Source organism: Caloenas nicobarica, chromosome 3 (genome assembly GCF_036013445.1).
Source record: "Caloenas nicobarica isolate bCalNic1 chromosome 3, bCalNic1.hap1, whole genome shotgun sequence".
In the NCBI taxonomy this organism is placed as follows: Eukaryota; Metazoa; Chordata; class Aves; order Columbiformes; family Columbidae; genus Caloenas; species Caloenas nicobarica.
The window spans coordinates 97,321,498-97,340,600 of NC_088247.1; the positions used below are offsets into that span (position 1 = coordinate 97,321,498).

The 19,103-nt window shown below is 43.1% G+C and overlaps 1 protein-coding gene across 1 annotated transcript in view; it reads right to left on the reverse strand.

Moving 5' to 3' along the window:
• Positions 1 to 322: 322 nt before the first annotated feature.
• KCNH1 (potassium voltage-gated channel subfamily H member 1) overlaps positions 323 to 19,103 on the reverse strand; it is a 178,155-nt gene continuing 159,374 nt past the window's right edge. The window contains exon 11 of the mRNA XM_065631601.1: positions 323 to 1,171. Within this exon, the coding sequence (XP_065487673.1) occupies positions 323 to 1,171 (849 nt within the window). The remainder of the gene's footprint in view (positions 1,172 to 19,103) is intronic.

Sequence of the window (19,103 nt, forward strand, 5' to 3'; positions counted from 1 at the left end):
AGAGGTCACCTGGGGCTCACGGGGACGGCTGCTGCTGTCAGAATTCTCATTCCAACATTCCAAGGGAGAGACAGGGAGTGGGGAGAATGGGCACCAACAGAGAAAAGAAAAACTTTAGAAACTGTACCCTTGCTGTCAAAAAGGCTTCAGAGTCAGCTGCCATCTTGACATGAGGTTGCAATTCCTGTTACCGTACCTTTCTAGACAAAGGGAACATGCTTAGAGAACTGGTCCCTCACTCATTTTCAAGAAAGATTAAATTTAAAACGTTAGGGGGCTGTTTGTTTGTTTCTTTGTTTGTTTGCTTTTAAAAAGAAACACCTCAGCTAGCTCCAAACATGTCTTTTTCTGATTCTGGAGACTGTGGCCTTGATATTTCAAACAACTCCTGTGGTGACTGGGAGCTTCTTCTTGAGGTTAATATCCTAAGTATCTCAGCCAGCTGTTTTTCTATATTGGTCATTTTTGTGTTTAAAGCCTTGATGTCCTCTTTCAACTCGTGTTTCACTTCTAGCATGGTGGCCTGAAGAGTCTGTTCTGGGATGGGGTAAAAGGAATGCTTGACCTCGGTGAGGACCGGGCTGTGGTCCTGCGGGCTTCTTGTCTCCCCAACGTTATCCAAGCGCAAGTCACTTTTTGTAATGCCACTATCGCAAGAGTCTGTCTTCTTCAGGGTAGCTTCTCCTGAAGCTTTAGTTCTCTCTGGTAAAGTCTCCATGGACTCTGCTTTAGAGACCTTGTTCCAGTCTTCACCTTTCCCACAGGCATCTTTGAATTTGGCCCAGCCTTTTCGTCGGGGGTATTCCCCTGACACCTTACACCCTGCGTAGTCCGATGTCGGGGCCTGCAGCTTTGCCTGGTCAGAGGCCCCAGAGGTTGAAGCGGGCTGGTACGACACAGGGGTGGCCGGGCTCTCTCGTACGGTCACGACGCTGGCTTTGACCACGGAGCGGGTGGAGGAGTGCTCGCCCAAAACGTTGCCCTTCTCCACGTCCAGGTCATCCGGATCTCTGCCCCTCTCTGCCGCCAGCCGCGCTTCCTTCTGCTGCCTGAACCTCTGGAACAGCCGGCGGACCGGGTGGTCCGGGGGCAAGATCAGAGGTGCTTCGTTCTTCCTCTTCATCCTCTCCTCTTCTTCGCGTTTGACATCACTGATTTTCCGGAATACAATCTAGAGGGGGAAAGAGATTTCACTCTGTGATTAACTGCACATTTGTTAAGGAAGCTGGGGTCGCGGGGGGGAAGTTGTAGAGAAATAATTATTTGAAAGAATTTATTTAAACTGACAAATGCACAACCGCTGCACATTTATAGCAACATTTTCAAGTGTCTGATCTTGTATGGAACATGGATTATTTCATTATTTAAGAGTATACACCATCTGTCTTATAAAACCAGGAAAAAAAAATATAAGAAAAAGATTTCTCTGGTTCTGAGAGGTCAGCAAGGTATTGCCGCTGTAAATATAATGATCCCAGGAAGTTACTACTTCTATTTTGTGGTAAAAGCAACTTCTTATATTTCTTTTCCTGACTCTATGGTTTAGAACCAAGTTTCTCATACGATCAAGAGCCACTCCCATGTCTTGCAGCAGTCTCATCCAAGAGCTCACTCACTACATGCCAGGCAGAAGATCTGATATTATTTAGTGCAGCTTGGCCACTAATGGGGTCAGTACAGCAGAGACTACTCCGGACTCTCCGACACCAGTTTGCAGAGTGCTTCTTGCCCTCCCTTCCAGAAGCAAATTGCAGTTTAGGGATGAGGAAAAGCTCAAGTCAGTCCCACAGTCAGGGGACAGTGGTGAATGGGCTCTGAGAGACACGGGGAAGCTGTTTGTGGCTTGATTATCACAGAAGCTTGAAAACCAGTAAGTAGTCTGGTTTGAAAATGGGAGGCCCCCTAAACTGAAGTTTTCAATACAGAGTATTCCATGTGTAGTCCCCAGCTTCTACTGAATGCTGATACCTAATCTCTTTAGCTGCTTTTGGGAAAATCCACTCAAAGTCCTTACACTCCAATGCAGAAATAACTTTTAGATTCAAAGCATTATTAGGAAATGTGCAAATAAACCCATGCCTCTGTTGCAGACAGATTGAAGTTAAACTAAGCACAATAAGCACTGCTTCACTGGCACACACAAAATGCATGTTGGTCCTGACTCCAATGCTTCTTGACACTCGTCGTTGTAAAGCAGGGAAAAAACATCTTAACGCCGGGTCTTTGGAAGGAAGAAGTTGTCAGACTTGGCAGTATTTCCCAAATACAAAAGAATAAAATTAGCAGGAAGGATATTTTATTTCCAAGCTACAATTAGGAAACTAAATGTGAGACAAGAATAAGAAAACAGGGTACTTCACAGCATTTTTTTTCCCCCAGGAAACTCAGTCTGCAGTGAGCTCAGTAGAAAGCGGATAAAGCAGCGTAATCCTTAGAAGTGAAAGAATAGCACTTACTCACTGGGAAGGGAGAATCGATGAAATGCTCCAGGCTAATGGCTTCCCACACACTGGCAGCTCCCCACTTTAATTGAAGGAGGAGCATCAGCCCAGCATGAAGGCAATGCCAGGCTGGCTCTCAGGGGTCACTCCAGCCGCGGGCTGACGCTGGCGCTGGTGGCACAAAACCCCAGCAAATCGAGGCAACTAGAAGCCAGGTCAGTTTGTGCCTGCAAACTTCTGTGTCCCCAAGCCCTCCCTCTCCTGCAGTTCGCACGTTTGATGCTGGTGTGGACACCCGGGTCCCGCGTGGCCCTGTGCCAGACGGTCACGCAGTTAACAGGGCTCATGTCACTTTGCAGATAGAATCGTAGAATCATAGAACAGTTTGGGTTCGAAGGCACCTTCAAAGGCCATCTAGTCCCACCCCCTGCCATGAGCAGGGACATCTTCAACTAGATCAGGTTGCTCAGAGCCCCGTCCAGCCTGGCCTTGAATGTCTCCAGGGATGGGGCATCCACCACCTCTCTGCACAACCTGGGCCAGTGTTTCACCACCCTCAGTGTGAAAAATTTCTTCCTCATGTCTAATCTGAATCTCCCCTCTTTTAGTTTAAAACCATTACCCCTTGTCCTATCCTAAAAGGCTCTGCTAAAAAGTCTGTCCCCATCCTTCTTATAGACCCTTTTAAGTACTGAAAGGCCGCAACAAGGTCTGTTTACTTGAGCGTGCCTTTGTATGTGAACGGCCTCAGCCTGACCTGTGGCTATGGGCTGTATGCTTTCCTGGAGTGCTCAGAAGGGACGTATGACTGGGTGCTGCAATGGTCACCCTCACAGGGGTCACCAAGGAAAGCATCTGGGTGCTTGAAAGAGTGAGAGGCCAGGCTGTTTCATAGAACTCTTATCTAGTGCAACCCCAGCTCCACGCAGCCCGCTCAGCACCTTGTCCGGCAGGCGCTGGAGTACCTCTCGCTATTTAACGGCTGGCTTTTGTAACATAAAGGGGTAAGCTATTTGACAGAAGTTGCCCTTGCTTACAGCACCATACAGATGAGAGGGCAATGGAGCAAGTCTTAAGCAATAAATTATTGACAGCCTAGCCCAGCCCATACTTGTACTAGCCATTGCATCTCATGCAGATGATAGCATGATCTCTGTGCTGGCATACAAGAGAAGCAAATTTACCAGCAAACACAAAAAGGTGAGCACCGAGAGACATGCTGACAGTAACGCTCATCTGCCCACAACCACCACTGTGTTCTGTTGTGCTGTCCAGAGGAGCTCTGTTGATGCTAAGCCCAACAGCAGCTGGAGGAGCTGCCACCAGCTTTCTCACTGTCTGGCTGTCAGCCTTGGAGCCCTGAACGTACCTTCACTCCTTTGCCTTCAGGAGATCAGACTGCAACAGAAACGGGAACATATGCGGGGACAGCAAGTACATAAATACTGCCTTTGCCACGGATAACTGCTACCACACTAACGAGATCTCTAATTTTCATTTTCCACACGAGGCCTTACCCCAGCTACAACCAGCTACACCACAGCAGCAATCACCTGCGTGAATGCAGAAATGCAATCCTCAGGTCTCCTGTCCCGTTCAACATCTTTTATACATATACATTTATGTGACAAACTGCACTCATGCGGCGCAAATCAAACCTACGCACATTTGCCAGAGGACATAGCCTCTGACTCTCGGGTTGGCTGCTTTTAACTAACTCCTAAGACACTGGATAAATACCTGTCAGAGAGTGACTTGTCTTTGGGAAGCCCAGGCAAAGCTGTCACTGGTCTCCTTTTTTGCAAGCTTGCCAATGCCATATTTTCTCAAGACAGCTCCATAGTTATGTATTAAGCAAAAGTGTTGTAACTATGCAAAGCTCGGCAGTAATTGAAAAGACTTTACATATATGCATTTTGGAATTTTTTTTGTTGCTGTCTTTTTTAAGAATAAATGCAAGTCCTTATCAATGAAAATACAAATAAGTGTTTTAAATGGACTGTTTTCTTACAATTGTTGAGGAAAAACCCATTTAAGTGGTTAAACAGCTTCAGCAGCATCCAAGGTATCCAGAAAATGTGTTTGTTATGCTGAATGTACATACACCTGCTCCCACAAGCAGTAAGAGCAAAAAGGGAAAGAAAATAGGTTTTATTTGTCATAAGGAAGATAAGTCCGCACCTACACAGCAATTTTCATGTGGAATTTGATAGGGCTATAAATATGGATGTTAATCAAAGTTAAAACCCAAAATATTACAGCAAAGACCCTAAGATGGTTTTTAGAGCAGTTCCTTTTTATTCAACTCTCCAATCATTCAGTTTTGTCCAGGAAGGGATAGCGCTTTTTACTCTGAAAATCTCCTAGCCTGTGTGTTATACACCATGCAAACACAGAGGTCCTCTACTTTACAGGCTATGTAGTTCTCCCTAACATCATCTCCTTCAAAACCTAAGCACACAGAAAAAAAAAATCTAGTGAGAGCATTTTAACAGTATGTGAATACGAAAATATCAACGAAGAACCCGAACTGAGATGAAATAATAACAAATTTAAACACCAGGGCTAAAAGTGCATACTTCACACATCCACTCTCAAGTCTCGTTTCATAATTTTCTTTTTACTGAAAAGATGCTGAATCTTGTAGCTCCACAGGAAAGCCCCCCAAGCTACCAGAAATGTGAGTACTGTGGGAGTATCCATGTAGATTTGCCAAAAACTTGAAAAATAGCTGTGCTAGGCACAGATTACTGCAATTATATTTAAACATTTAACTGAGGCATGCAGCTATGATGACTCAATGACAATTTTATTTTTGGATAGTGCACTCAGAGATGTGGAGAAATGCGCTGCCAGGTTGGGGTGCACTCGTGCATGAGCTGTGCCCAAGAAAGAAAGACGGGGTTACACCCAGCACATTTCCCTTCCTCTCTACTAACGAGTGGTGAAGGTGACACAGCGTCTGGTAAGTTTAGGGGAAAGATTCTGCCTCTTTTTAATCTTCAAAGAGTTCTCAAGCTGTATTTGTAGAATCAACGCCTTTTAGGTCAAGATTTCTCCCCAAAGTATTAAAAAAATATAGGTGGACATGCAGGAATACTTGAAATATCTCTTTGGTTGTCAAATGTGGAATGCCCAGCAACTGTTACTTGGAATTTCCGGTGCTGAGCACTGAAACCCAAGCACCATTTAAATAATGCAATGTGGACATTTTTCATTAATATGACTTCCATGATTTCTTTATGATCAGGCCAGAAGATCAGACTGCAATGTGACTCCCAGCATAAGGCAGGCCACAGGATTGCTCTGAAGGAGCATTCCCTGAAGGAAATCTTGTTGCAACTGCATCGCATCTTTTAGAAAAACATCCCGTTTGATGGTGATAAAGAATCCATCATTGCATCTTGATAAAAGATTCCTGCAATTTTTTTCTTCAAGACTAAGTTTGTCTGACATTTCTGTTCCTTGCTCCCCCAGACACTTAAAAATTCACTTTTAGAAACTGATTCTAGAGACTTATGTTTAAAAATCTCTACAGAAGCATTACAGCTAGTCAGTTACTACAATGAATGGTTTAGACAATAATGTTTTACTGACATGAAACAGGCAAAGTTCACACCTTTAGAATTTTAACTCAATTTAGCTCTAAGCTTCCTGATTTTAACTATTTGGAGATGTTTGAATTATTTTCTACCTTCCAGCATCTTTAACTCTAATAGGCAGCGTTCAGTGCTTAAATTCTCACACTTGCTCAGAGCTAGAATATGTCATTGATTTACCTAAATACAAGGTTCCTTTTAAAAAGTCAAGTAAATCAACTAATCCTACAAGGAGTCTTCCAGCTGTTTCCCTCTGCCAGCTCACTGTTACCCACTGCTCTTCCCATCTCACTACTCGCACTGAGCTGATGTTTCTCTAGAACTATCTAACGTCGTTCTGCATTGGTTTTCCTGAGCAGTAACAAGAGGGAAACGGACACAGGGATACTCACGTTGTTTCACGAAGACATTTCAGAGAACCTATGCTAAGCTGTCCATTAAAACTGAAGACTGCCTTGCAACGAGATAAAAAAAGGCTGATTGTGCTCGACAACAGCGTCATCTCATCTGACCAGATGCAAATATAGATGCAATAATTCAAGTGCCTACTTCCTTTACACAAAAACGGGGGTGCAGGCGTGAAGAGTATGACATGGCTTTAGCGGGGTAGACAGGGATTGATTATACAGTGTCTTACACAATACGAAAACTACAGCATCACGTGACAGCAGGAGGATTCACATATAAACCAAAGACAAGTTCAGGGTTCTTCATCCGAATATATTAGACATATGGAAGATATTAATAAAGGATGTTGTGAATGCAAAAAGTCTGCATGGATTCAATAGACCAGGCAAGTACTTGGTAGAGAAAGCCATTGAGGGCAACCAAACAGACAAAATTGGTATTCTGCTCAGCAGTTAAAAATAGTTGGAAGCTGCAAACATATTTGTAATAACTGCCGCGTAGGAAAGTTTTGTTCTTATTGCCTCCTTAGCCATCCCTAGGCAATCCTAAATCTGGAACTACTGCTTCACTCACTACTGAGGAAACACTCCCGAGGCAGGTCATAGAAGAAGTGCCAGAAGGAAAAACATCAGAAGAAAATATAATAAAGGCTCGAAGGTCTGAGCCTTAAATATCTGAGCAGGCTGTTCACCTATTTCAGACAAAGGTTTACTCTCATTGCACCCTTCACTTACATATAGGGAGAGGAAGGGCCAATGAGCCGTTAGTGTGTAGTACTAAGTAGATTTGACATCACTTTGGAAGTTGCCCGGGTTCAGATGAAACAACTAAAAATGGAGTGCTGTTTTAGTACAATATGGACGACCACTTGGTGCCCATGGGGAATTAAGAAGTCCATTGTCTCTAGTTACTCTTGTAATGAACAGCCCACTGAGGGGTTTCACCATCTCTGAACTGTTGGTACCCCTCAAAACACACCAGAAAGATGCTGCCTGACGAATCTTAGCCAGGCATGTTCTTTAACACTTTGCACCCTCCTGGGAAGGCAACCAACAGAAGCGTGAGGCAGAAGTTAACGTATTAGCAACCGTATTCTGGTCTTGTCGTTTTCTGGTTGTAAATGCAACCACTGTGCCAACTCTGCATGAGACAGTCTTAAAGATTGGGGGATGCTTCTTTTAAAATGTGAATATGTTGAAAACCTTCTTGTGTCAAATGCTAAAAAAGACCTGCCTCCATCTGAAGTGGAAAGGATCTTTTGGTCTTATGCAAAACCATAGAAATTTATTTTCAACTTTGATTTGTAAGAACTGATCCAAGAGCCACAGGAATAGACAGAAATAAGGATTTCATCACGTTTTGAATCAGACTGTCATCATGGCGTTACTATTATAAGGCTCTTAGTGACAAAACTGCTGCTATTATTAGCTCCCAAGCTTGCCTTCTTTCCACCTCTATAGCATGCACAAATACTGCAAGATTTGGCAGGTCTTCCTCAGTGTTAACAGCAAGTAGCATGGCAGCATTTTTCTCTGATGCTTAATAATTCTCTTTCACAGATACAGAAACATTCAGAAAGTCTGGAAGCACCAGATATCATAAACATAAAAATAAACATAAAATTACTTCATACGGTGCTCACAGAAAATGGACTTAAGTGTGAGGAAAAGAATCAAAAAAGGCATTTATTAGCACACGGTCCATCTAGCATCTGCCAAGAAATGATGAAAATCTCTTCAGGCTGATGTTAGTCCAATGAAAATTGGATCAAATTTTTTTTTTTCTTTAAAGGAGAAAGCAAGAGGAAAAAAAAAAGGCTTGAAATAAAAATGCTTTTGAGATTGATGTTAAAGAAACTAAAGCTGCATGTGATCAACATAGTCTATAATAGTGAAGCATCCCTATAGGAGTGTTTTAGCAGGTGTCAGGGAAAATGGAGAAAGGAGACTACATGTTTTGCAATTACATGGCATGGCTTGTCAGAAAAGAGGGAATTATTGGTCCTACCTTCTCACAAAATATAAGCTCAACAGGGCAGAATTGTGAAGCTTCCCACCAAAATCTCCAATGGGTTTCACTTCCGTTATCTATTAATATAGATAATTCCTGGGTCAAATGCTAGTCTCAGGTGCACCTCTGGGATGTCACGGTGTAGATGTTTGAGAAGGTATATAAGTACATGGGCCACACTTATAAGAGGTGAGAGTGCAGATCCCATTACACATTTCAAGTTTCAAGGCACGACCCTCAAAGTCCACATATCTGTTAAAAGGCTGGTGCAAATCACCCACTTTGTAGTCCCATGCTGTTTGCCTTTGACCCTGGGTTTCTGCAAATGATTTGTGCATAGGACTTAGGGTCACACAAAAAAATCACAAGTCTGCAATAATGCTGCAGACACAAGCTCTCTCTAGATATACTGGCTACAACAGCAAAATTTGGTTTCTGCTTCTGAAGAGGAACAGTTTCCTCTCCAGTTAACATTACATCCCTCCAGGGCACTCCCAAACCTTTCTAGTTTTGAGTAGTAGTCTGAGAACTAGAAGCAAAATAAGATTTGGAAGGTCCTGGCAGAGGTGCTGGTATCAGGAACCCTCAGGTATACCTGGGACACAGCTTGAGAGTCAACATATGGACGAGCACAGAAGTCCTTGTCCTGTAGGGAGTCAACCCTGCTCTTCAGACAGAACAGAACCTGCTTAATTTCCAGACATCAGACTTCTGTGCACTACTGGATCATATATATACAAGTGTTTAGAAGAAACAGGATTTCATAATCTAATGAGCATCCACATTATCCAGATGAATAGAGGTAACAAGGTTTTTAGTCTATACAGAATAACATCTGGGCTAACTGTTACTGTCATGAACAGCACTGGCTTCAACAGTACTGAAGCTCTTCTATGTGACAGCATATTTTGCAGCCTAATTGCAAATTCTAGAAATACTGACTTGAATATCAGTGTTTAATCATGTCACTATTATTTATTTAGAAGTTCTGCACAACTCAAGACTCTATTCCTTTATGTCAAACTCTTCATCCTAATTCATGTTTACAGGCTATGCTACTGTTGAGAGAAAATGAAAAAGATTTTACAAAAATACTACGGAAAATAAGACAAAATTATATGTCCAGAGCAATTAGTGGAACTAATATACAAAGCTTGCCTGATCTACAACAGGCTCACTAGCACATTTTGAGGCATGAAGAGATGCCTCTTCCCCAAAATAGGCTCTAAAACATAGTCATTAGTAAACTTACACAACCACACAAAACTAAAAACCACACCATTGATGCTGGTCAGACATCCACAACTATAGCACATTATAGCTCATTTATCTTCACTAACATATAAGAAGAATAAAAGAATAATATCAAAACCCACAAAAATATATATTACTAAAGATCTACTGGAACTTCAATTATTTTTGAGAGGAAAAGGAGCTGTTACAAATGAATACTTAACATGTAGGTTAAGTATTGGGGAAATGATGCCAGATCAGAGTGTGGAAATGTTTTACCACCTGAGAACTGCTGTGTCCATCAAAATGTGAAATGCTCTGTAGGAACTTATTGTTTGTGGTAAATGAGGAGAAAAGAATGTTTCTGCTTCCTGCCTGCCAAGTGTCACCATTTTCTAGCAGCAGCATCTATAAAATACTATTTCCATGTTTGTTTGTTTGTTTGTTTGTTTCTTTTTTAGCACGAGTTGTTTTTGTATCTGTGTACACACATCAGACACACAAACAGCTCATGTAGACTTATATTTTACTCCAGATCAACGTAATACCCTCATTCTTGGGCAGACAACACTGCTTCAAAAATTGCTTTAAGGAGAGCCCAAGGCACAGCAGGAACTTAGCTCTCCGTCACCTAAACTACAACTGTACAAAATGTCATATAATCTGTACAATGTGCCTTCTCAAGACTCAGAGCCTGCTTCCCCAAGCTCCCTGTGCCTTGCTGCCATTTACCAAGTGTTTCCTGAAAGAAATCAGGCAATGTGTGTGAGTCAAGGATTTGGGATCTCCTCCCTCCTGCTAACTCAGAGACAATTTCCCTTGAGATCTGAAATGGATGCAGAGGTTGTAGAGCTCAAGAAAGCAATGATGTCTTGAGATAATAGTTAAATTGTGTATTTTGCTGTCAGTGATAACCTTTTAGACACTAGCTTGCCATTAAGATAATTTCCTCTTGGCAAATGTCTGTCTTTCATGCACTTTTTTTTTTCCCTGCTTTCATTTATCTGCTTTCTGTCATTAGGCTTATAGTGACTGACAGATATTTTACCTTCCAAGTACCAAATGTATTTTCAAATGTATTCAAATCAATCAGGCACCACCAGTCCCAAGAGCTGAGGAGTCATTCAGCTCCCTTTGAATGCCCACTCACAAACCCATCCACACAAACACAATGCTCAGTGTCCCTGATGTACAAGGCTTGTGCAGCTCTTGAAATTATAAACGGAGAATTACATTAAGCTCAGCTAAAGTTCCTTGTATAAATTACCTAAGACAGCACGAACTCTTTCTTATGTGTCTCTCTCTGAGTTAACAGGCTTAAAGTTCAGCTATAATATTGAAGAAAAACAAACTAACCTGCAACTTTGCATAAAAAGAGAATAAATCTTCTACCAGACAGTATGGCCGCTCAGCCATGCACACCCAAATGCCCAGTGCCACTCAGCTGGTCTGTCTTTTCCCTGTCCAAGAGCACTGCTTGGGTACATTACACAAGAAGGAAACAAACTGTTATTAACTGAATGAGAATCAGCAATAAAAAGTACATTGCTCGCTCTTTCCCAAAGCAGCTGTCAGATCTCTTCAGCCCTAACTAACAGCCACGAGCTTAAAACCTTGAAGGGAAGAAACAGTTGACAGTAGCGAGTCGTCTCAGATCTTCTCATTACAAGGAGCTCCTCTTAGCTAGCAGGTGCTGGGAATAGGTCTCTGCCAGTTTGCTGCAGTCCAGTTGCAGCTGGTGACAAGTGATGGCCCTGTCTTCCTTGTCAAGTGTCAAAACTGATAGCTGTCTCCCGTCTGGTAAATGCACACGTGAGCTAATTAAAATAGCCAAGAACTGACAGATCCCTCCAACTAACTCCACCGAGAATCCGTTAGAGCTGTACTTCCTGATTTTTTACAGGTATTTTTACCCTGCAAAAGCAGACACTTAGGTTCCGTGGCAAAGACATATTCCAATACTGACAGAGGTAGATGCTTTCTATCCTATCAGTGTATTTCATTCACACACCTCCAAGGGTTTTCCAGCAATTCCTCAATCCTCCATATATGACCAAAGCCACAACTTGTATTTATTATTTACATAGCAGCAATGCTTAAGGTTGTATTAGTCTTTCTGCTTATATACACACACACAGAGAGCAACACGCCATTTTCAATGAGGCAAAACAACCTGTTTCATGGGAAGACATCAGAGGCTCAGCACATATTGCAATGACTGATGTCAGCCACACAAATATTCTTGAGCAGTTTGAAACGTTACTTGTGCATGATGTCCCTTTCTGTTGTGACTGGTAAGGTTCACCCTTGCAAGTTGCAGATAAGAGATCCTGAATACAATTTGTCAAAAGAGTCATGATTTGAAACACACTTGACTTAAACATTTCTGAAACTCTCCTGAAGATAACAGCTACTGTAGAAGAGGAAAACCAGGATTATTAAGCACAAGCGTATTGTTTCCGCACAAGTAGATCGATGCACTAATTTTAAAAATACTTACGATCATGTGTATGTCATGCAAAAATGACGAATTTAAATCTGAATATTGAAAACCGCTGCATGCCGACGTCTGTTACCAGGAGCAGTAGGAACCGCGGACTTGGGAATCCCTGGCACCATCAAATGCGAACCTAAAAGCTGCCTTTGGCCCAACCTTCATTTGTATCACGCCTCTACCTCTTGCACACAGATATGGGCAGATATGTATTCACAAAGGTTTATTCACCCCCTAATGCCATTTCAGTGTTCATAAATTCAGACTGCATTTGCAATTACTTTTGTTAAAAGGTTTTGCTTAGAAAAAATGTGCTTGCATCTGACTCTTGGACTACATGGTCGTGGTGTCGTCTCCCTTTTCCTGAGTAGTTGTGAGCACTCATAGATGGCAGAAAGCAAATTCCTTTTTCCACTCTGCCAAAAGGATCTGAACACCCCTTTCAGGAGCATGCTCCAGTCACCACATTATGGGGCAGGGCAGCCCAGCCAGCACAGAAAATCAAACTCTGAGGTGCACGGAGATGCAGTGAGGGAAGCTCTCCCTCCCCTTTCCTCCCTCCCCAGAGTTTTGTGGTGTGACAAGGCAGCTGCGGCAAGAGACGCCTGCTCGCTGCAAGCAAAACAGAGGCCAGAAGGGCTGAGGGTACTCTGGGGAGAGTTGCTCTCAGTCTACCCTTTTGTTTCACTTCAGATATGCAACACGGCAAGCTGTCTTCAAGGCTGCAGAGCCGGTCCCTGTCTTCTTCACCAAATCTCCTTCCAAACATGTGAAACGAGTCCAACAGGAAGGGCTGAAGGAAGTCCTCCTGCTTTTAAAAGCAGGGATTGGAACTGACGTCCCCTAGATCCCCTCAGGCAGGTGACAGATACGGTGCTCCGGCCTGGAGACCCAGGCCCTCTCACCGGGAGGTGGGATCTCCAACATTCTGGCTCCAGCTCTGGAAACGCTCACCTTTGGTTCAAAACAGAAAGTCTTGGCTGGTGAGAGTTCTGGTTAGGCGAATCTCAGCAGTTCCACCATTCGTTCTCTTCATTTTCTCAAATCAATGACAAAAATGAACTTTTTTATCCTGAAAGCTATGCCATTTTTATCTAATAACCCAGTTTTATCTAATAGCCACCTCTTTCTGCTTTGCAACTCTAACCCTTCATTTCCCCAAACAAAAATGTTTCATTTCATCTTACAGGCAACTTTTCATTTCAGCTTTCTCCTCTTCCCCTGTTTTTCCACTTTACTGAGGCAATGCAAAACATTCAATTTTCAGTTGAGCGGCAGGTTTGAAGAGTTCAGCTGTAGCTTAAGTGAGGCAGAACACAGACTGTACATCAACGTGGTTACGCGCTTTTAAGTGATCAATAAAATATTGATCGTTTAACTTATCGTGCCTTGCCATCTCTACCTCTTCCATGTTCTAACGTCACATTGAGCTAAACTTAAATACCTGGGGTGACATCTCCTTGCTTCTTCCAAAGGGGCACTGTAAAACAGTTTTCTCCTTGATCCACTGTTCTGACATGAGGAAAGAGAGACGTGACATAGGGCTTGCCCTTGAGCAAGCTGCCTCTCTTCCACTGGTAACACTGGGATGGTAATTCTTAACCTCCGAGGCTCACCGAAACATGGCTTATTTTGAGTTTCAGAGTTGTACCAGCATCCAGCAGAAGCCACCACCAAAGCCATACCTTGGGTTAGGACTGCAGCAAAGCCTTGTAATCTCAGTTTAACTCCCCCTTACACTGCACCACAGGCTCTTTATTTCTCCATGTGCATTTATGGTTTATATTTACATAGTGTAATTTTCTTATTTTTAAAACGAGAAAGGCATTTTCAAGGAGGTTGTCATACTATGCTTTATGTTACCCATTTTCTAGTCTCATATTTCACACAAACAGATTCTTATGCCAAGTGTAGAAATATAAACCAGAAGTAAAGGCTGTGAGCAGCATGCTATACTCTTACTTTCCTGAAAGCTGGAAGAAACGCAGACACGGAGAGGCTGGGGAAGCTACTGGAAGCCCAGTGGGTTTCATGCTGCCACGGACCATCAGCAGGTGTTGTGACATTCTGCTTTGTCACCATCACATTGTGTTGTTGTGCATGGGGAGAGGAAAAAAAGGTTTGCCACGCACCTTATACAACTTGGGGTACACAACCAGGGTCTTGCACACTTATGATCAAGTTGGGAACAGTTCCCAGTGCAAAGCGTAACCTAAGAGTGGACACTTCAATAGATGCTGTAAAATTTTTCTGTTATGACAATGATTGTACTCAACTACAGCGTATGAATTTGTTTAACTGTTCAGAATTAGGCAAAAAAAAAGAAAAATCACTCTCTTCCCTCTTCGGTGAGAGCTCTCTTCTCTTTTCTGTTCTTTCTTATGTCTTTGTAAGATGTCTAGTCTGCAAGAATTACTAGTCCCAAAATTCAGTTAAATATGTTTGGGTGAGAAGACGGATGATCTTATACCACAGGCATAAGCTGAGACACGAAAAATATCTATCAAGAAATGGAAACTATTTCCTTAGCAACTGAAGAGTGCAGCAGGCACTTCAGCAGTTAAGTACATATAGAAATAATACCAAAACTCCTTGAAGAGAGTATTCCAATATACTGGAAAGAGTAACTTAATGGAAAATTCTAATTAGACACCAAAAAAAAAGACATTATTATCCAAAATAATGTTAGACTTGTATCTAAACTCAAGCAAAGACAACAGCAGATATGGCCTAGTTGACCACTCTGAGTAACAATAGTTAAATCAACCTGTAATTTCTGGGTGTGTATATCTCTGACAATGACACAGCTGAAAAATTTAACAGAGCGCTCAGAGAAAATAAAAGTATTTGCACATATAACAACCTTGAAGAACTTCTTCCTGACAATGTTTTCAGCTAAGAGGTTATGATACTCAAAAACACAAAGCAGTCATCATTATACAACCTGCACCAGTGACCAAAAGCTGGATTTTGGCAATAGTGCCAGCCTTCCACAAAAAGGAAAAGTGCTGTTTTTCACACAGTGGCATCCTAATCAAATGAACTGCTTTGAGGACAATCTCCCTTACTGCATAATAACCCTGTTTCTCACGAGCACTCAATTAGGATTTGCCACCTAACTTCTCTGAACCCACTTCTTGAAGAGCAGTCATCCTAAAAATCACAGCTCAAGACCTGGTGGACCTGGCCCATTGTCATGTCTTTCTAATCACAGGCTATCTGGGGGCTGGGAAGGACTGACAGATTTTAGAGGACTCAGAGGCTTGTCAAGGATGCATCTGCTCCCACACCCCTGCTGTCCTCTCAAATGCCCCTGAACTCTCCCAATATGCATCTTTATCACCAATTTGCCCACAGTATAGATTTATATCAGGCTGCAAAATCAAGTCCTTAAAAGGAGTTTATCTGGCTCTGTGCTACTGATGGCACAGAGGCCTCACTGCAGAGGTTTTGGCTCTGGATTAATAAAAAGAAGCTACAGTGCTTTCAGATTTCAAGCAGGATTTTCAGAAGGCCATGAGAGCAAACATTTTCTCTCAAGATGAAACAACACAACTCCTACAGCTCCTGGCATGCAGACTGCGTGCTGCCCCTGCTGCAGCAAGCCTATGGCATGTGCACACACCTGGGCTAGTCAGCGCAAAGCAGGCTTGCATTCTGCTAAATTATTAATTTTCCAACACTTTGTGCTACTATTATATACTAGGTAAAATCTAGATGAACTTACTTTTCAAAGTTGTGACTCCTGCCCCTCCCTTCCCAACTTTTATCTAATGCTGGACTTTCTAGCAAACGTTTGACTACAAAGGCACAAAAGGGGCAAAGAGATTGTGCATTTGTTATACCAGCATGCTGGCAATTTGCTTCATATTCAGATGAAAATCATTTGGCTCAGAGGCATCGCTGCTTAGTAACTCAGCTGTAATTTCCATTATTCGCATTGTGCTACAGGGGCATCCAGCCCAAAATGCTTGTTTGGCTGAAGTGGATGGAAGCACCAGGAAACTGCCCAGATCCAGCTTTTGTTCTTTGGTGACAGAAGGCTCTGGAAAACGCCATCAAGGAGTGCATGGCATTGCTGGCAGAGATTGTTTAATCCCCCTGAACTCTGAAACCTTCTCACTTGTAACTTGGATCTGATGCCAGCCCTCAGAAGAGTCCTCTGGCAGGATGCCAGTACTGGAGCATCTCTTGATGATCTCTTGATCTCAGTGCTGGGTAAATGAGCTGCCTCACTGTGCACCTCACCTGGGCAGCTGTCCCCGTGCTCAGAGCAGAGCCCTCAGGACCACCAGCCATGCAAGCAGAGGGTGGCATGGTGGCACACAGGGCAGGCAGGGCATCCCAGTCTGCTGCACAGGGGAAACGCAGCCCCCTCCAGTGCTCTCACTGACTGAAAAAAGTGCGCGAGACCAGCAAACGCACTGCCTGCCTTTGCCCTCTCAAAGCCAGCTCTTGCACCAAAAGAGGTGAAGAATTAAAATGCACACAAACTGCCCTCTCCACTCCCCAAAGCTCAGCAGCAGAGCATGCAGGGGACAAAAACCTTTTTCCACCACACAAAGCTGGACCCATGAGGCTCTTCTCCCATGGAAGACAGTGGGAAGTGCTGAACATGACCAGTTTCACCCATCTATCTCTAACACAGTGCCAGATGCTAAGTTTTTTAAAGGAGCTTTCTGAAAATAATTTTTTAAAAAATCATATATTTGACCTCTCAACTCTTAGAAGGCCCTTGGGAAGATTTGTGAGAAATGTCCTGTGTGCAGGCTGGACACAGGCATGGGGAGGAGTGGGAGACGTGTCACCAGCACCTGCTGCCCGGCCAGGTGAGATGTGCAGGCCGGTGGGAGGTCTGCAGGCAGACGTGCAGAGCTTGGTGGCAGACCATGGCAGAACAGGCTGCTAACAGGCATTCCTGCGTAGACAGGTACAATAACTTCCCCAGCAGCTCCAAGGTATGAAGTAGGTTTCACTCGTGATGTCAGACTAAATTAAAACACCCTTTGAAGAAGTAGTGCCCAGGAATCTTTTCAGTTGTGTTTCCAAACTCACTTTTTCCCTTCAAACAATCTTTCTTACCCAGTTAGAAAAAGCCTAGTCCAGCCTCTGTTAGACATTTCTCTAACAGGGAAGTTTGCCAGATCCAACATTTTAAACAGATTTTGTCTTTTGTATTCCTTTTACTTAGCATTTGCCATTTCATACATGACTTCTTAGGAAATAAAGCATCTGGTTTATTAATAAAAAGGATTATTTCTAGAACATTAGTTTGGGTTAAAACAGCTAAAATTCAAGCTGCTGCTCTTCAAAATCATCATCCTTAGAATGCTGTAAGTTGAAAAGCTGCTACTTTAGTAAGTGATGCAATTTTTCAGCATTTATCTTAAATATGGCTATATATCATCACCTGTTCTGCAAGCCAGCTGCCCTCCGCACATGCTGTCTGGAAAAGAGTTTGCTGAAAATATGAGTTACAACAGCATCATCTGATTTTTCTTTCTTTGACTTTGTTTTTTTTTTTAATACACTTCTATCACCTGCATCCAACCTTCCAACCTTGTTCAGGTGCAGTGGTGGTTAAAAGAAGATCCTTTTAACTGTTATTAGCATTTCTCCTTTGGAAGAGCCCCAGGTTTGCTATTAAGGGGTGTAGAGCTGGCCATGAACAGCTGTAACGTGCAGACCCAGAAGGATGGAGCAGAGGCATAGGATGCTGCAATGACTCCCTGTCAGCTAAGTCAAGTTACTTCACAGAGGATATTGTAACTAATCAGCATGCAAACCTCATCTTTGCCTAACTCAAGAGAACAGGATTCCTGACAGGGAAGGCAAATGTTTTTCTGTCTTAATAGATGTTTGGCACATCATGTTGCATTAGGAGAAAAGGAGCCTGAGGGGTGACCTTTTCACTCCCTACAACTACCTGAAAGGAGGCTGTAGCATGGAGGGTGTTGGTCTCTTCTCCCAAGTAACAAGCGATAGGACAAGGGGAAATGGCCTCAAGTTGTGCAAGGGAAGGTTAATTTGGATATTAGGAAAAGTTTCTTCATGGAAAGGGTTGTCGGGCGTTGGAACAGGCTGCCCAGGGAAGCGATGGAGTCACCATCACTGGAGGTGTTTAAAAGACGTGTAGGTGAGGTTCTTAGGGACACGGTTTAGAGGTGGACTTGACAGTGTCAGGTTAGCAGTTGGATTCAATGATCTTAAAGGTCTTTTCCAACCAAAATAATTCTATGGTTCTACGATTCTATGATTATTTTCTTGAATCCATCACACTGGATGCATCTACCACATCAAAGCTTTGAAGAAGCAGACATCAGGCAGACTAGACAATTTAGCTAATTGTGAGAATACTGTTAGCCCATACCTTGGGGGCAGGCAGAAGTTAGGATCATCTCTGCATCACATGCAGCTACACGGGCTTAGGCGAAGCCTCCACTCTCTGAAAACACTTGGCCCTTGTGCCTGTATTGGTTATTGAAACTGCATCTTGCCAAACAATCCCCAGCACTGGTGCTAAAGCAGTGAGTCACCCTCAATTGCCTGAGAATTTGCAAGGCGTTTACATGCTTCAATACAAAAAGCTGTTCTTGTTCTCAGAGAGGCTTCTTCACATTCAAAACCCGTTCAAGGACAAAGCCACAACAGGCAATTACTCACAGCAAAGTGAATGACAAGGAAACACACAACTCTTTGCCAAGGCTCTCCAAAATTTTTGTTGCCGTTGCCTTTGTAGTTGTTTCTGGTTTTCGCACTGTCAGAGACTGAGTGCTATGCTGTTACTGCTTTGTCCAGAACTTTAGCTGTGCTCACAAGCCCTGATGGGCAGCAGGGTGAGGGAGCAGCAGTACAGCTACTCTCCTGCCAGCTTCATGCAGCAATTCCCTGCCCAATCGCACATCACAGATGTGACCC